Consider the following 18940-nt stretch of genomic DNA (forward strand, 5'->3'; position numbering starts at 1 on the left):
AGAGTTCTCCAAGCTGAAAACAGTGGCGAAAATCGCGTTCAGAAATTACGTGATGAAAAATTTCTCTCTTTAAAAAAAAACTGACCATCAGATGGACACAGGAAATCTATTACAAGTAAAAATAAATAAACTGTAGAAGAAGAAAAACACGATGGACAGGCGATTTCGTGACAACCGCGCCACGCCGACGCTGCGGGAATGTCAATCGGTCGTTGGACGCGGGAGTGAGAACGATACGTCTTCGTTTAAGCGTCGCCGCCTCCTCAGGAACCATAGCAGTACCGTCCGTCAAGAAACCACGACCTTGAGTGGGCCTCAATTCTTTTCGTTGATGGAAGTCTTTTTTTAGTTAATCCGTTTTTCGCATCTAGTTTTATAGTTACTGAAAGAAAATATAGGCCGAAAATTTTCAAGTTTAATCGGAGTATTATAAAATTTAATTTTGCGAGTTTTATGGCAATCCATATAAGTCAAAATAAAGATGTGTGTTAAAATGCAGGTAAAGAAGCATGCCTTGTGCCGAGGGGCAAAGTTCAAGGAACCCACAATGTATAAGCAAATCTAAAAAATATTAATCCCAAGTAAAAACTAATCATATTTTACAAACTTTTGGTAAAATTTATTCAACAAAGCAATCTGAAGCTTCAGTGTTTTTATGTTTATACATCGGAAGAATGCCACATAGAAGTTAGTTTGATTTGAATGAGGTTGTCTTCTCAAAACAGGACTAATTATTAATTAATCCACAATTGAACAAAATGTTCTGAATATTATATTCCAATTTTATCATTGTTATATAAAGACGTGCGTACTCTTTACATTTTCGAGAAACCAACACAAAATTTGATCGCCGCTCTCTGCGATGCACCCACTGCGCCACGGACACGTTCAAACCGTGTCGGAAATAAAACGTTATTATACCTTGCAAATGTTTTTGCGAAAATTTGAACGTTTAGCCACAAAACTGAAAGTGGATTCGTACACTACAAGTATATGAGTATATTTTTGTGGAACATTCAAATCATTTTAAAATACCATTCATTGGAATGACGTCATCAAATTGTTGGTGGAGATGATTAGCTAAATTTTGGTTAGCATTTAACCATCTACATATTCTAATATACATTCAAAATTTATCAACAATCAGTCCAGCATTTTCGGCGATTTAGTGCCTAATAAAAATGGATACAGACAGACAGACTACTTTTTTCGTACTGTTGGGGTCATGAAACGTCGAGGAAGCATAAAAGTGGTCATTCGTCCAATGGATTCGATTACAAAATATATTATCAGTACACGGTTAACATAAACAGTTCGACTGTTAAGCACGTACAGATACAGATAAAGAATTTAAAAGAAAGTGGAGTTTAACTGAATTTGTTTGTTTGGAGCAAAATGCTCTGATCAAGGTACTTTCATTACAATTTCTTTTCTAGACCTAACCAAGACCTTCGATTGTGTTTCCCATTCCATATTGCTTCATAAACTTTATTTCTACAATTTACATCGTATTAGTTATCGTTTATTATTATCCCACTCTGTAATAGAATCCAAAAAATCACTTTCGATGGAATATTCTCTAATTACCTCCTTGTGTGCCTCAAGGATACATTTTAGGTCTCTTTTTACTTCCTGGGAGTTCGACGTTCGAAAAAAGTGATCCTCTGTTTCCGTCTGTACGTATATTAGAAATCTCACCAAAATTTAACAAACCATCCCCACCACCAATGGGATGACGTCATCTCCAAAGTTTACAATAATATGTTTTTTTTATTTCTATAAAATAAGATTCTCGTTCACTTGTAATGTGTGAATCCGTGTTGAGTTTTCACCATAGACATCCAGATTTTTGGGAAAAAAAATCAAAATTGTATAACATTATAAGACTGGTGTTTCGCAATAAGCCTAGTAATATGTATATATTAAAAAAAAAACTTTACACTTTTCTTACTGTAAATTGTTTTTACAGTTTTCAGGATTATTTCGGTATAGAAAATTTAATAGTTTACTGATTTGCATTGTTGTATCTGACTTGTGTAAAACTGGATTTGTAAGTTTTTAACACTAACAAAGTATTTATTCTGAATATTATTTTGTATGAATAGCCGTTACTATGATGATAATTTTATCAGTTTAAATATAGGCGGGTGCAAGATTACTGTATTCGCGAATTTTCGAGACAATGGAGTAAACCGTTTTTGATTTGATAAAAAAACCCGGGACCTTTCAGATGCAATTTCAACCAGACACTTGTTCAGCTTGACATTAGCGTCTCATGAAGAAGCAGGATTAAATTATAAACATAATAATAAACAAAATCAAAGCGGATTCATAAACCACAAGTACTGGGCTATGTTATTTTGAAATGTTGGTGGGCATGATAAGACAAATTTTGGTTAGCATTTTATCATGTACATGATATTTCTAAAATAAACAAAAAATCGACATAGACGACAGACATACAGACGGAAACGGAGACCTATTGTTTCATACTCTGATAGGAAACAGACTGAAAAGTAGACAATGTCTGGCCGCAAGTTCAACAAGCAGTATTTGACAGACAGAAATCAAAAATAGTATGAAGCAAGAAACAACAATAACAATTTTAGTGGGTACAAAAATCGCGTTTCTGAGTAACTAAATACGTAAAAGTCAACTTTCAACCTGAAACACGATATCAAGACTAATTTATAAATGACGACAGAACATTTTACGCAATTTACTTATATGTCTCATATGAATGGCTTTTAGTTAGTTGTAACGACTTAATTTGTCCTTCCTATTTTACCTTTACACGGAGAGAAATGTATGTTAATGGTTGAAGAAGAATAAATGAACCTCATTCTATTCCAATCAGCTTTAACCACGTTTACCAAATCTGTACAGACGAAGCGCGCTAGCAATATCGCTGTCCTATTTTAGCACAATAATTCGTCTCGCATGTTTGGAAGCAGAAAGACCTCGACCAGACCACTTTTATCTGTGCAATCATTTATACCGCTGTTAAAACTATCAGCACAATAGACCTACCGGTTTGTGCATTTATCAGTTCGATTTTGTTTTACTGCAGGATGATTCATTACAGAGATAGTTGTACAATGCACTTTCAGTTATTAAGCCGCATCTAATCGTCAATAAATCCAATTTGATCCCATAAAAAGATATAGCACTATTCACGAGAGGATATTTCCATGTAATAAAACTCGATTTTCTACAACCTAATGGGTTTTTCATTGCACAATTATCTCGAGATTGAGTTACTGTACCGGGGATTTTTTTAGTAGACGAAAAAGGAGCATAAACCGTTCCTAGAGCAGAATTTTTCCGACACCTCTCTCGTAATGGATATTCATAACACAACAGTAAATCAAGTGAGTCAAATATGACTAATAACTGTAAAGGAACCGCAAAAACCCGCGAAATCTACACAATGACATACCAAAAGCCGACGAAGCGCGCATAAAAAAATTCGCGACGACGTTCACTAAGTGAAAGGGGATGTGTAGGATGCAGCAGATGCATACCAACACTGCACACTCTTACGTAAATAAATAATAACCGCCGAGGTCTAACTCAATTTGCATAAATTCCTCAAGTGTCGGTCTTCGGAGTCGATGCACCTTTTGGATTTATCCTTATCATTATGTCTCGTAACAGGAAGCACTTTTCGATTTTTCGCTCCATTAAGAGTAAAAATCGAAAGCAGATGCTTTCACCGATTGTTTTTGCGCATCCGAGGAAGCTGTGGAAACGCGCGATTGTTTCCCAAAACAATCAGAACCCACTAGTTGCGTATTTTTTCTAATCATTACTATCGATGCTCTAACTGCCGAACGTTTGTTTTTCTGGGATGCCGAAGTGTGTCATCTTCCTTTCTAGTGTCTGTTTTACATTCACTGGTATTGTTCGTGTCTGCAGTTATGTATGAGGTAAAATCGATACTGGATTTGAAAGTGGCGCTTGTTCCCGGTTAGGTAATAATTACATTAATAATTTTGCCGGGTCGGGCGGCGCGCTGTGGGTTGCAGGGGTGCCAAGGCGCTGCGTTAAATGACGTTAGTCTGTGTGTATTTTCTCAGCCGACTTGAGATTGTTGTCTGGAATGGTAATATTTAACGCAAAAACTTGTTTTGTATATCGTCGCTGTTGCGTGATGATTACGTACTGCAGTAAGATATATATTTTCTAAATTGTTGTTTCGTGTCAAAATTTGAATTACAAAGTGAATTGCAAACTTGACATTGGCTTTTTGGGGTTTTGTGTCCGCGAACTCTATAACAATATTAATATTTTTGTTATCATTTTTCTGTATGCATAACATTTGCGTGACCTTGCGCGGTATATCTAGAGAAACAGCGTGTGAAGTACGGAAAAATAAAACGGTAACTTGAGAATATTGACATGGAGAGCTGTTTTTATGGACTATTGAAGAAAGTGAACATTCGTTTGGATATGACAGCTGAAAAAAGCGCAGCAATAAAGTGTTTACGTAATATCGCTTTTGCAGTTTTGGTCCATTGAGTGGTTTTTTGTGTTCATAAATAAGATCTGTCGAGTCATAAAATTATGGGAAAAAGTGAATCATCAGTTTCTTTTACTCAGTAGAACGTTTATTGAAAGTTGTCGAAAGTTATAATAAAGTCTACGTATTAATGTAAATTACACATAAAGCGGATTAGTTGAAATGTCTGTAACTTTTTTTCACATTCTTTGAATCACTTTTAGTTGACTGGAAGTTTGTGTTATAGTAGCAACTAATTGTTAAGAGTTCAATGATTTGTAACGAAATAGTAATTTCAGTGTTTTGGAGTAGAACGTAAATACAAAGCGGATCATTTTACATTCGAAACACTTAAAACATTTTTTTTATCCCTAAAATCTTTTACTTTTCTCATTATCATCATTAAAATAAAAAAAATCATTTAGGTTAATTAGGATTTTCTTAGGAAATGTCTCTGTTCGTCCCCACCAACAATCTGATGACGTGATCTCAAAATTTTTGCTGAGTAAATCCTATGGCTGCTCCACTTTTATTTTAACGACACGCATGTAAATTTTTGCAAAACAAAAAAATGTACAACACAATTTTACAATTCACATTAAAAATTTACAAAATAGATTGTTTTTATACTTTGCATGTCACATGCGACAAACTTTAAAATTAACAAAGGAGGTCATTTAATGAAAAAGATGTTTAATTCAGTTATAAAAAACATTTTAATAATATTCACATGATTCAGCAGTACGACGAAAGTAGCTTATTAAAACATGTTATTTTTAAACAAGTATAACTTGCTTTTACTTTATTTATTAAAATACGATCCAGTTAAGAGAACAAAATTACATTTCATTAAAGAAATAATTATATTTACAAATCAAACTCACAAATATTTTTTTGTTACTTAACCTACTTTTTGAGTTTCTGTTCGATGTCGAGTTTGGTTCATATAATGCTAGTTGTATTTCTTTCTTTTATCGGTTCTTGCGGTGAACTTGAAAAGCCAAATTTTGGAAAGAGAGAGAGAGAGAGAGAGAGAGAGAGAGAGAAAACTTTATAGTTTTAAAAGAATGAATCATGGATTATCACATTTTCAACTGAAACACGTCACGTAGCACCTTTATTGCGAAATCGTCATCTTATCTTAATGTCTGAAAAGGGTACATTAGGCAAAACGAATCTATTAATGTAATTAGAACATGTCGTGCATAATTCCCGTTAAAACAAGGTAAAAGGACGATGTCTGTTATAAGACATAATTATATGGTATCAAGAAAAGGTTTCATCTTAAACTTTCGAATCATGAAATATGGTATAACTATTAACTATACAACGAAAGTCTATTTGAGAACATTTTAAAACCGTTGACCCTCCAGTTTTACCATAAACGAAACAGAAATTTACATGTGACATTTTTTTATTTTTATTTTTAAAAGATTATTGTTTTATAACTGGGAAACACGAATCACATAACAAAAAAAATTTCTTCGGCAAAATCAGTCCAAAAGTTATTATTCTAAAATCGAATGAATATATGCTTCATACTTGTAAAAACCAAGTTCCTTTGTCTACTTTCGCAGCTTTTGAAATATTGTCACTGATGGGTTAAAACTGACCCAAATAATGCTTTTCTAATTGAATGCATTTCGTAAATTATATTTCACGTAGTTTCTCCTAGACTATCTCTTTGTCGTTGTTAGAAAATCTTGGCAATCCAGTTCAAATTTCCGAAAATTAACACAGAAAGAAAGAAAAAATGCTAACATAAAAACCAGTATGGCCATTGCATAAATGGAAAATGTAAATTCACCCATTCATTACAGTACACATTTGGTGTTTCGTACTGATATAATTTCATGTTTCCCATTAAAATCTTATTTATATTTTTAGAAATGTAAAAAGAGATAAAAAATTTGAAAAATCAACCGTGATAAGAGAAAACTGATCCAAAGCTACTTTTTTTAGAATATCTCCTATTATACGTTAACAAAATCAGGTGGGATATTTATATAAGTAGTGTAGGATTCTCTTAATAAAAGTTGGCAATGGTCCCCACTTTTTAGCGGGATAAATATCACTTCTGATGAAGAATGACAATACAGAAAACTAAACTCTTCTAAACTGTTCTTATTACATATATAATTCATATACAATCATAATTCTAAGAAGACTCAGAAATAGGAGCCCTTAAGAAGTAAAGGCAAGCAAAATAAACTACTTCACTCATTAATCATGTTTTAAGTGCCACTCAAAATTTTGAGATTACGCGTCAAGATAAGAGTATATAATTAATTAATTGATATCATGATGAGGAAACGTGAAATAAATCGTGCGTAAGCACAAAAAAAAAGGTCAAATAAAAAGGTTCCTATACATTTTGGCTTTCTTTGCGAAAATCTGGATTTTGAGAAGAAACTGAAAGAGGATTGATAAACCACAAGTACAGCGACAGGATGTTATTTTATAACATTTTTGAGAAGATGTCATCAAATTGTTGGTGGAGATGATTAAATAAACACTGGTTGGCGTTTTATCATCTACGCGATATGTAACAAATGAATATAACATACATTTAAAATTTGAGAACAATCGGTTGGAAATTATCTGTCCAATAAAAATCGACACTGACACAGAAGGAAACGAAAGACTTGTAATAGAGTTCATCGGGCGACTGCCTATTTTCATGTTTTCTCGACGTTTCATAGTCCCTACAGACCGAAAAAAAATGGGACTCCCGTTTTCGTCTGTCCATACTGTTATTAAATAAATAGTCTAATAAATCTAATTTTTAGAGTAAAAAGGAAAATTCCGTTACTGAATAAAATAAATTAAGCATTCCTAGCAACAACGTGATGAGATTCTCTCAAGATTCTTCACAGTAAGTTGGATTTAAATGTTATAAAATAATATACTTCTGTACTTGTTGTTTATGAATCCACCTTGAGACCTTCCTCGAGGCATTTAAAATTTCGCAAAAAAATTGAAATTGTACAGGAACCTTTCATACTAGTATAAGTGAAATAGAAACAAGGTTATTCGTTTTTGATTTCTATATGTACATAATAATTACACATAGCTTTGTTTAAATATGATTGCTTCATATCGAATACATGCTTTAATAAACAGAAAAAACAATATTGAAAAATGTAAGAGTTTAAGATTAACTGATATGATTAGGAAGTATGAAATAAATAGGAAATAAGCAAGGGAAAATAATAATTTGCCGGTTTGAACTGAAAACTGTAATAAATCATAGTGCCTAGGGTCCAGACTTTTGATTGCTCTGACTTCCGCTTATTGAATAAAACACTACATTTTACTTGCCTAGACCTAGGGGAGGCTCAGCATCCCCTAGCCTCCCTCTAGCTACGGCCTTGTCTAGGGTTATGAAATATCGAGCAAATATGAAAGTACCAAATTGCCCGATGGACTCCATTACTGTGCATTCTTAGGTTATCCTCGATAAGAAAAACAACTTGAAAGTGCTTAATGTTTATACATCGGAAGAATATCACGTAGAGATTAGTTTGATTTGAATGAGTTCGGCCCCTCCAAACAGATCCTCAGATTTATTTTGATTAACCATTTACCATGCTTACAATGACTTTAAAGCATCTGCAAGGTTTCAAACCATTCAGTTTTACATTTCTTGATTTACACAATAAAATAATTTGACTGATTTATCAATTTTTTGAGTCACCATGTATAAGCAAATCTAAAAAATATGAATGCGATGGTAAATTACAAGTACAGACTGATGATATTTTGCACATTTTTGATAGGATTTATTCGGCAAAATTTTGAGATTACTTAATCAATTTTTTAGGGTTGATAAACAGATAGACTTTGATTAAAATGTTACCGTGCTTACAATAACTTCAAACGTTTGCAAGATTTTACCAACTACATGATATTCCTAATATAAATACAAAATCAGACAACAATCGGCCCAGAACTTTCGGATATTATCTGTCTAATAAAAATCCGTGATGGCCGACAGACAGACAGACAGACGGACGGACGGACGGACGGACGGACGGACGGAGGGACGGACGGACGGAGGGACGGACGAACGGACGGAGAGCCAGACGGACAGACAGACGGACGGACAGACAGACAAAATTTAATACATTCAGCACTGCTATATAGGTTTATTACCACACGATATCAAACATACTTTTTATCACGTACCATATTTAAATATTATTATTATTACAATATATGTCTAATGTTTATTGAAAGTGGATGCATAAAACCACTAATATGCATTTTTATGGTCAATGAACAATAAATGGGTTAGTGTTTAATACAACTTCAATAACACACAAATATTGCCAAAAAGAGAAGATCCCAAAGAAGCTACTATATGTTTACAACCCTGAAATATCAATTAATTAAGAAACTTTTGTCAAAATATCAGGATCAATGTCGATTTTGTTGTAGAAATTATACAGTTGGACTGTAGGTACCTGACGAATTAATATTTATGTTAATTTAACTTAAAAATGCGCATTTAAACGATCATTTTTCACAAAATCACTCAATCAAGTCTGGTATTTTCAAGTAATTCGTATAAATATCATCACAAAAAAAAGATATCTTTGACCGTAAACGAGCCATGCTGTCTCCACAACAGTAAAAGCCTAGCTCGCGATTCCTTCAGTCTATAAAAACCGCAAAAACGCTCCGTCAGATAACCACTTTTCCGCAACCAACTTCGACGCACAATCGCAAAAACGCTAAAAATCCCCGAAACCACCCATCCGCATCAAAATCCGCGACGACAAATCTGACATTGACTGTCGCCGAAACAGCATTTTCGCAATTTCACCCGAAACCGCGGCCGCCTGATTGCATTTCTTGCAGAAAAAATTCTATATCATTAGTCGTTACCTTGCAGTTTTAACCGTTTCGCTGCACTCTCGGTTTCACTCTCTTTTCGTTTTCAGTGTCACTGATTTTACCGAAAAAGTCGTAGCTGCGACACAGGGCACTGCTTCCGAACGACCGCAAGATGTACTGTGGTTGGTGCACCACAAGGATCGCCCTCGGGGCCGGTTGTTTTCACACGACCACATGTAGCTTCTAGAGGATTGGTTTTCGATGTGATGCGGACGTGGAGACAAGGGGGCGCTTAGGAAATATTAGAATTCACCAGATACCCCTGGAGGTATCGGGTTGCAGTGGGCGTTGGAAGGAGGATGTACGCAGTTTAAAACAATGGTGTTCAGAGGCGAGTGCGATTTTGTGTTCTTGATTGTCATTTTGGGTTTGGTCGAATCGAAAGAAGTGATTTGGAGGTTTGACACTGACATATCAAATCCTGATAATTGGGTTGATGGTAAATTGGCGGCTGGTTGCAAAGGAGTGCATTTTGCGGCGGTTAATTCGGCTCCAGTGTATGTGGATAGATTGACGGCCATCGAATTGACGTTTCCGCAGGACGGAGAGATCTACTTTTCGAATGATGTGGTTGTAGAATTTAAGGACAATAGAAAATGTAAGTTTTTGAAAAGTTCATGGTTGTGATATTTTCTTAATAAGTGCAAGGACATGAGTACTTTTAATGGTAATAAACTTTTAGCGAACAGTAAAAAGGTGGGTTCTTTACATTAATAACAACATATTGAACAAAAGTGCGGCCATTATTTATCAATGACGTAATAACCGATACAGGTCAGGTCAGGCCAGGCCAGGTCAGTCATGTTTTTGTTCATTCTTGTTTTTTCTTTTCAAATTACGAAAATATCATGCACAGAACGGTCTTTTTACATGCAGTTTAAATAAAAAAAAAATGAACACTGAGTAGAATAAAATATTCCAAAAAAAAAAACAAGTATTTTTCTACTTCTCGAGTGTAATCTTTCCTTTTCTCGACGCTTCATGACCCCCAGAATTTGAAAAATAGATCTCCCGTTTCGGTTTGTTTGCCTATTATCACCAAAAAATTTTCATAATGATTACTATTTAAATTTTATATATTATTACTTGATTTCTTTAACTTATATGGGGATTATTATGAAAAAAATTAATTCGCAAAATCAAATTTTATCATTTTTCGAAGAAGCTGTATTTCTTGGATTGTACTTTAAAGCAAGGAAAATTCCATCAACCACCCTAAACTATTTTTTTTTATTTTACGAATAACAAAATATTAATAACAACAAATATACAAGTAAACTTTGCAGACATAAACAGCTATATTAGTATTTAGCAACGTAAACGAAAATGAGTTACCTTTATTATTCAAAACTCGCAAGAACCAAGGTTTAAAACATGCCACGGGGAAAAATATATTATCAGTACATGCTAAACTTCGATTATTTATGTTTATACATTGCAAGAATGCGACCATAAGCACGTGTCAAGCTGGTTAACCAGAATAAAATGAAGAATTTGAATGGTTTTATTTCCTCAAACCAGAGAAGGCGACTAAAATTATTAATTAACCTACAATGGAGCAAACATTATTATGATACTTCTTATTTTCTGAATATTAAATATTCATTGATCCATAAACTATAAGAACAGGAGTATGTTATTCCATACAATTTAATAGTGTTTAAAAAAAAAAATCAAGGCGACGTCATCAAATTGTTGGTGGGGATTAGCCAAATTATGGTTAACGTTTTACCATTTAGAGATATATATGTAAAATTTGACAACAATCAGCCCGGTAGATTCAAAAATTATCTGTTAATAAAAAACGACCCAGACGACAGACGGATGGAAACGGGAGGCTCTTGAGCTCACGAAACGTCGAGAAAATATGAAAGGAGCCAGTCATCCGGTGGATAGGGTCCACAGCTTACGATCGGGAAGAAAATTAGAATAACTTGACAACATCGCGTCTAATTTCAAAAATAAACTATGGTTATAAGGCCTAGACAGAGGCTAATGAGAATATGTAAAAATATATAAGGTCTCCTACTTAATTATCTTGTTCTATATTTATTTTAATATTTTAGACAGTTATTTCGTTAATATTATATCAAATAATTATTGATTTTACGTTTGTGGACTATTGAGTAATAGTAACAATGAAACAATTATTTCGAGTAAATCAATATTACATCAGAGATAAAACATTTCAAAGTGGTAATTTTTTTGCAGATTGGTTTTAAAGAATTTGTTTTTTTTTACGAGAAAATAAGATAAGTTACTTCATATTTGGGCATTTTATCAAGTTACATTACAATAACTGAACTTAAATATTGAATATGATGATTAATGAGAAATTATTACTTGCTGTTTGTTCGTATGAAGACAATTTTTAAGCTTAGAAAATCAGTCAAAATACATTCTTATAAGTAAGTAGGTCTCAAGTGGTTGTGGTAATACATAATACATGTTATTATAAATGAGTATAAAAATATTTTAATAATAATTATAATGTCTGTCGTTTTTTAGATTGTGGACTATATTTCGTCCAATTTTGAGAGAAAGGTACTTTTCAATAACTGGGAAAAATATGATTATGTAACTGTCCAAAAAAGGAACTAGTTGTATTATAAGTTTGTTATTTATACGCTCAATATAATTTATTTTATTTTTTATGTTACATTAATAAAAATTATATTTTTATTGATTCGAAATTGGGGAGATTAAATAAGTAGTACTTACTACATAAACTAAGATTTCTCAAATTCCGATTGTTACGATAATCCTTTTAAGATTTCATGCAATAAATATTTTCTTTCATTACATGCAATTTTGAGAGTCAAATTTAAAAAATGTACCACCATTAACAACCAACATTCCCCAAACACGTTATCTCCGCTCCTATCAACTTCTCTTTGTCCAAAGGCATCAACCTCAAACCCTTAAATTACTACGACTGGTACGACCCTGACAGCTGGCGTCTGGCCGATAACAATGCCGCCATTCCGGACAAAGAGAAAATTCCATGCCGACACGATGATGTCATTCTACCGAAACTAGAACACACCCCTATCGACCACCACACCTACACAACAGCCATCGTCAACTCCGTCAAGATCACAGACAAAAACCTTCCGTTCAACAACATGAGCCCGGACGACAACGTCGTCATCATGACTGATCCACGAAAATGTTCAGACCCATATGGCTGCCTCTGCCACGACCAACCCATCTTCTGTCCCACTAAACAAACCACCCAGAAACTAAAATGCTCGGATCCTGTCACTCCCGAGGAATTCTGTCGGGAGATTTGTGGTGCGTACTTGACGTACACACCTGGGGAGGGACCGACTCTGGAGCAGGTGAAGAAGCACTTGAAGGAGTTCGAAGCGGATACCTATGTTAGTCGGGTGAAGAATTATTTGGGGAAGGAGGTGGTGCAGGTTGTTTTCAGTGAGAAGGAGTATAGTGGGAGGAGTTTGGAGGAAGCGGAGAGATTTCGGGGGTTCTTGCAGTCGGCGAAGGCTGAGAGTCTGCACATTTATAAGTCTGGGAATTATTATGCGGAGGGTGGAAGCGGGCTGTCGATTGTTTTTGGGAGTCTTGTCTCAGTTTTGGTTTTCTTTGGCGTTGTTTTTTATGTGTATGGGGATGGTTCCATCAATGTCATGGTCAGTAGGTAAGTCGTTTTGTTTTGTTATTTGGCAAAAAAAGTCAGTTAGATTCCAATTTCCACGTAGATTGACTGGTATGTGGCAGTGATGATAGGTTTTCAAATACAATTGTGTGGGTTTAAAATCTTATAATGGTCATTTGACATACATTGCGAGTCGTTAATAAATCGAATTTTTGTTTTTCCAAATTTAATTTTCTCCTAAAAATGCTTACCATGACCATTTAACTATAAAAGGATCTACCAGGTTTAGTAAAAAAAGTTGGGAGGGTTAAAAAATCTTGTCATTTTAAAAAATAAAATTGACCTATGCGAGAATTTAAAAAAAAAACGTTAGTTAACTGAATTACAAGTTTGTGTTGAACTTTATCCACACTGTATATATTTATTAGAGAGATAATGGATATGAATTGATTACGCACTTGAAGTTATCATCTATCAAGGTTGTTATCATTTTATCAGGTTGGAGCCAGGGACATCTTCTGTTTACTTTAGTCGTAGGTGTTGTGTTTCTTCTTACGGATGTTCGAAAACCAAATTTTCAGTGCGTTAGTTAAGGGTTGACAGTGATTTTGAAATTGCATAAAATCAAAAAAATAGACTGCCACTTCGTTGAAGCTATATTATGTAGAACTAAAAAAATCAAAAAGTTGGTGAAAATGGGAAAATCAGTACTTCTCAATGGGATTCTTGGTCATTTTTACATTTTCCGATTATTTCCGTAGGTGGTTTATTCCAGTTGTTTATTTACTACACGGACTGCGCAGAAGTTTTTCATAATTTTTGCTTTGAATGGCAGAACCGACAGGAAGAATCGTTGTCCTCCTAATCTTCGGAGCTCTCTAATATAAAAACAGTGGCGACTTTTCTTATCCATCTTAAAACTTTAAACGAGTTGCTTACGATCTGAGAGTTCTGTAAGTTTTATGAGTCTATTGTAGTTAGACCTTCGACTGCCAAAGAGCACCAGCTTATAAATATGTGACTTGTCTATGTTAATTTTTTCACCCTTTATTTCATAATTTCGTACTGGATTTTTCTTAGACTTTACATTTAGATTCATTAAGTGAACTTACACATTTTTCATCCCAGTTGAAAATAATAAATATATGTTATAATATTAATTCCTTTTTGAAAACTGTTGTTTGAAAACATTAGCCAACTTTATGTCATCGGTATTATACAGAAGAAATAACTTGGGTCCTTAAACAGATCCTTGGGGCACACCACTTAATGCGTCAAAAGCATCACTTTCCCAAATTTTACTCAGAACTTTCTATTTGTAAGAAAGCATTCCACACATTTTATTAACATTCCGCTGATGCCATAAGAATTGAATTTTATTATACGTAACTTCAATGGAACTTTATCGAACGCCTTAGAAAAATCTAAGCAGACTCCATCTATAAGTTCTAAAGACCAATCATTAATAAAGCAAGTGAACAGATTTAGCTCAATAGATCAGATCAGAAGTGCTTCACTATTATTATGCTTTCCATAATTTTAACCACAAGAGATTATACAACTTATAGACCCATAAGTTTTGATGTCAAACCCGTACCTTTTTCCAATATAGGCCCACAGACTGGTTCATTTAGATTACTTGTCTTTGATTCTAACCAATTTTGCTGATGGTGACGACTACTCTGTCTTTTTACTTTCCGAACGTAAGTGAAGCCATGGCTATTTTCATGTTTTCACGACGTTTCTTGACCCCAGGAGCACGAAAAGGGTGGGGACATAATTTTAGCAATTGTTGTAAAATTTTATGTTTTTTAAGAGGTGTACAGATGGTAAATTGTTAACCGAAATTTGTCTAATCATCCCCAGCAAGAATTTGATGACCTCCACGCAGACTCTTTTTGTATAGATTTTTACAATTTTATTAAATAACATACTCCTACACTTGTGGTTTATGATTCTTCCTCGATTTTGTTTGTTGTTAGTTTTCTTTATTGTTTAAAGCGTCTGGGGATTAATGCCGGGGCGCAACTTTTTTTTATTTATCAAATCGAAATCAAGAAAAAGAAAATTATTATTAGTATTCCAAACATCATAATTTTTCGAAGCTGCTACTTTCCCAGAAATTGCCAGGTTGTACATTTTACTTGTTCGAAATATTCGCTTTTTATATAGCGATCCACTAGGAGGTTTTGCATTTTTGAAATACGGTAATCTAATTTAAAACAACGAAATAGAATAATAAGAGTGATAAAAAATCATCCAGGTTCTACAAGACACATGAGAAATGAGACTTAAAGACCTTAAATGAAAACCAAAAATGCTTGAAATTTGGTTTTGTGCTTTATGATCAGTTCATTAATGGTTTGAAAAATATGGTCAGAACAAAAGCCACAGTAATCAGAAAATATGTAGTTGGACAATCACAGGAAGCAATTAGATATTAAAAAAAAATCAGCATATTGATAGATGAAGCAACAGATCAAGGATCCGTAAAAATCATGTATGGGTTAGATATATATGGAATAGGAAAGTAACATCCAGAACCTTCCCAAGTGAAACGGCTATCAAACAAAAGAAACCCTATTGAAATCGGTTCATCCGTTAAAGAGTTACGGTGCCACAGACAAATCCACATACAGATAAATGCGTCAAAGTAAAAAGTAGTTTAAGTTATTACGATCAAATATATCTGAAAACCATCCCGATCAAACGAGCTTTCGAACAAAAACACACTGAAATCAGTTCATCCGTTTGGGGGCTACGGTACCACAGACATACATACAGAGACTGTTAAGTTTGATGGATTATGAATAAGAGCAGCGGACAGTCGTTTTATAGTTTTATTAAATAAATAACAAGTGTGTTCTAGAGCGAGTATGATATTATGACCGTTAGGTCCAGAGATTGAATATAAAGACTATGTTAACCGCTTGAAGAGTGAATGATGAATGAATGATTAATAGTGAATGAATGTTCCCTGTATTCGAAGGTGGTGGTGGCCCTGGCTCCCACCCTTACGGGTGGAGAGGGGTGAAACAGGTCCCCGCCAGAGGCACTAACAGAGACAAAGGTGTCAAAATTGTAACAACCATTTTTTCAGTCGTGGGTTAAAAAATTAATTTAATGTAAATACCAAATTTATGTACAACCGAAGATTATCCAGGACTTTTCCAGGTTTTCTACTGTTAAGGTCAGTCGTTGACAAGGACGAAAATCTAATTTTAGGAAACAGGAAAGTTTTTCCTGGAATGTTGGTCCATTTGCAAATCGAAAGACAATTCAAAGTGGAAAGAAACTGTGTCGAATCAAGCTTATGCAGACTATATCTTTAGAGGTAATCCAACGCCAACGCATTATTTAAAAAGAAACATAATTCCACTAAATGAAAATGGTTTCTGGAGATCAGTGCTGCTTAGGCTAATATAACAATGCACCGACATTGAGGTCAAAACGCAATAAGCTAAACAGGAGTAGAAGTTATCTTTAGTAGATCGAGAAATTTGCAATCCGTAAGGAAGGAAACATTAGAATATGGCAATCATACAAGGCGTACTTGAAAAGAATACGTTATTCTAAAGGAATATCCTTAAGGAAACCACGAATTCCAGAAAAGAGAGCAAAAGCCAAAACAAACCAATGCCATTTGGAAAAATTCTAACAAAATTACGGCTCTTTTTCAACAAGTAACACCCACCTGACAAATATTCTACATTTTTTATTTTTTTGAGCATACTTACACAAAAATAAAAATTATCCAACACTACCCTTCTTTACATTTCTCTCTTTTGCCCTTTGTCATATCTACTGTGCACTCCCACGTAATGGGATTACACTGGTTCTTCAACCTTTGAGGCATATCTTTCAGACTGCTAACACGATGTTGGTGTTGCTTTAGATCCACATTGACCCCTCTGGCTTTATCCATTTTCGACGACTGCACAAGACAGACAAAATATCTTTGGAACCTGTAATCCTCAGCCCTTGGAACTCTGAAATCCCGACTATAACTCGTGCACCGACGCGTCCTACACTCAGAATTGTGACACTCCCACTCTTCCCTTTTGGTTTCCACAAGCCCATAATTAGTACTGTTACCAAAACTCGCCAAATATTCGTCAAAAGGTTCGTGAATGTCTTTCCTCATGCGCCAGGTTCTGTGTATACTGGTGTCGTACGTTTTTGGAAAATGGTTGTACGACAAATCATACAAAGTAGTGAAGTTGTCGAAGTAGTTAGGGTATCTGTATTTTCCCACGTCAGAAAACAAACAAGACTGTTCTGAAGTCATAATCTTGTCCCATATCAGTGGAGAGTTGCTGGTTGTGTTCTGTTTCGGGGGAAAATGCTCTTCGTAGGTTGTTGAATACTTGGGGGTGGGTTCGGGGGTGTATGGAGTAGCGTTAGCTCGGTCATTGATCCAAGGTCCTATGAGAACTTTGTTGGAATATTTGGACGGTTTGGGGTACTCCGAAGGCATAAAAATAGGTAAAAACTAATAAAAAGTGTACAAAAGGGACACCTGTCAAGATTGACGTAAACAAGTTTTTCTGTTGTTATGTGACTTTTGTGGATTTGCAACAATTGGGAGTTGTTTTAAGGAAAACTAGACAATAATATATAGTTCAAACAAATATAAGGTTTTCCCTCTTTTTTAGAAATAATAAAGATCGTGGATTTATATCTTGTTGACGAAGCATACAAAAATGATAACAGTGAGTGATTACAAACAAAAATGATAACATTCAGAGATTTTTGTATCAATCGAAGGTCGTTAAATTTCAGACGACTTTGAAAAAGGCTGCGATATGACATGGGATCCTTCATCTTGTCAGAAAAACCAATCAATATTTGTACCTACTTAAAACGATTTAAATTAATTTTAATGAATAAGTAACTAGTTACAAAATAAGACACGTTCAAGTAACGAAATATAGACGTATTTTTAATTAATGTGATTAATGGATCGTAGACAGATGATGTCATTTTGGGTACTTAGTAATATCTGTCTTCTGAAATTCCACACAATAATGTGCAGTTATAAATGAATTCCATCATTACTGAAAAAAAGTATGTGTACGTTAAAGGTCAACGTTTAGACGCTAGATTAATGTTGATTTAGTAATTAACGTGGTCCGGAGTGGTCGGTTAATTGAGTTTTCTATTTACTTTTGAAATTAAAAGAGATAATTATTTATAGCTACTTGATTGTCATGCAATAATACTAACTTGACATTAATTGACCTCCCGTTGATATAATCTGCACAAATAAAAACAGTATGGCGCAGTTGATCCAATAGAAATAAAAAATACCTACAAATATAGGTGAACACGGAAACCATTTATGAAACTGTGTCAACAACAATGAATGTTGTACCTCTAAATTTAGCCAAATTATCTAATCTATGAGACCGACAGGCAGACCCTCCAGATAAGAAATGAAATGTGAGTCCCTGATTTGAAATTCAAAAGTCACATGCTTGTCACATGAACACATTACACTGAGGTATATTAAAAAAATAGTCAAAAATTGGCTTGTAAATTGCTACAAAGGTGTTATATTAAATTAAAAAAGTGATATTATTTAAGATTCAGCAGTGGCAGAGGTTCCATCTTCAACACCCCTTTCTTCGCCCGTTTCGACAACACGGACGAAAACCTCATAATCGACGGTCAATCAGAAAGCGGCTCCATCCTGGACATCCCCAAGTCCTTCGACAATCCCATGTATGGCCAAAGCACCTCAACTTCGGATTCTCAGCACGAAAACCCCCTTTACGAAGTGACGAAAGACGCCGACGCCGAAGAATAAAAATACTTTCGATTGTTGCAACCAGCGCTTAACTGAATTAAATATCCGTGTCGTATTGTATGAGTTAAGTCATCGTCTAATGACGACACTATTATTATTTTTACTACTAAAACGT

The 18940-nt window shown here is 34.5% G+C and overlaps 2 protein-coding genes across 5 annotated transcripts in view; one reads left to right on the forward strand and one right to left on the reverse strand.

Moving 5' to 3' along the window:
• LOC135142419 (uncharacterized) overlaps positions 1 to 18940 on the reverse strand; it is a 101471-nt gene that overhangs the window by 34446 nt on the left and 48085 nt on the right. The gene's annotated exons all lie outside the window — the stretch shown is intronic.
• On the forward strand, positions 9701 to 18937 carry LOC135142423 (protein amnionless-like). Its single transcript, XM_064074139.1, has 3 exons — positions 9701 to 9998; positions 12305 to 13058; positions 18603 to 18937. Exons 1-3 carry the CDS (start codon positions 9719 to 9721, stop codon positions 18823 to 18825), a joined length of 1257 nt encoding a protein of 418 aa, XP_063930209.1. The 5' UTR covers positions 9701 to 9718; the 3' UTR covers positions 18826 to 18937.

This window comes from Zophobas morio, unplaced genomic scaffold (genome assembly GCF_036711695.1).
Source record: "Zophobas morio isolate AGI-343-1 ecotype UQ-CSIRO unplaced genomic scaffold, CSIRO_AGI_Zmor_V1 ptg000046l, whole genome shotgun sequence".
Taxonomy (NCBI): Eukaryota; Metazoa; Arthropoda; class Insecta; order Coleoptera; family Tenebrionidae; genus Zophobas; species Zophobas morio.

Excerpts from the sequence above, each read along its gene's own strand:
- LOC135142423 (XM_064074139.1), top strand. The coding sequence starts at position 9,719 with ATGGTGTTCAGAGGCGAGTGCGATTTTGTGTTCTTGATTGTCATTTTG. Across the intron at positions 9,999-12,304 it reads ATTTAAGGACAATAGAAAAT|GCATCAACCTCAAACCCTTA; the intron begins GTAAGTTTTTGA and ends CTTTGTCCAAAG. Across the intron at positions 13,059-18,602 it reads ATCAATGTCATGGTCAGTAG|ATTCAGCAGTGGCAGAGGTT; the intron begins GTAAGTCGTTTT and ends ATATTATTTAAG.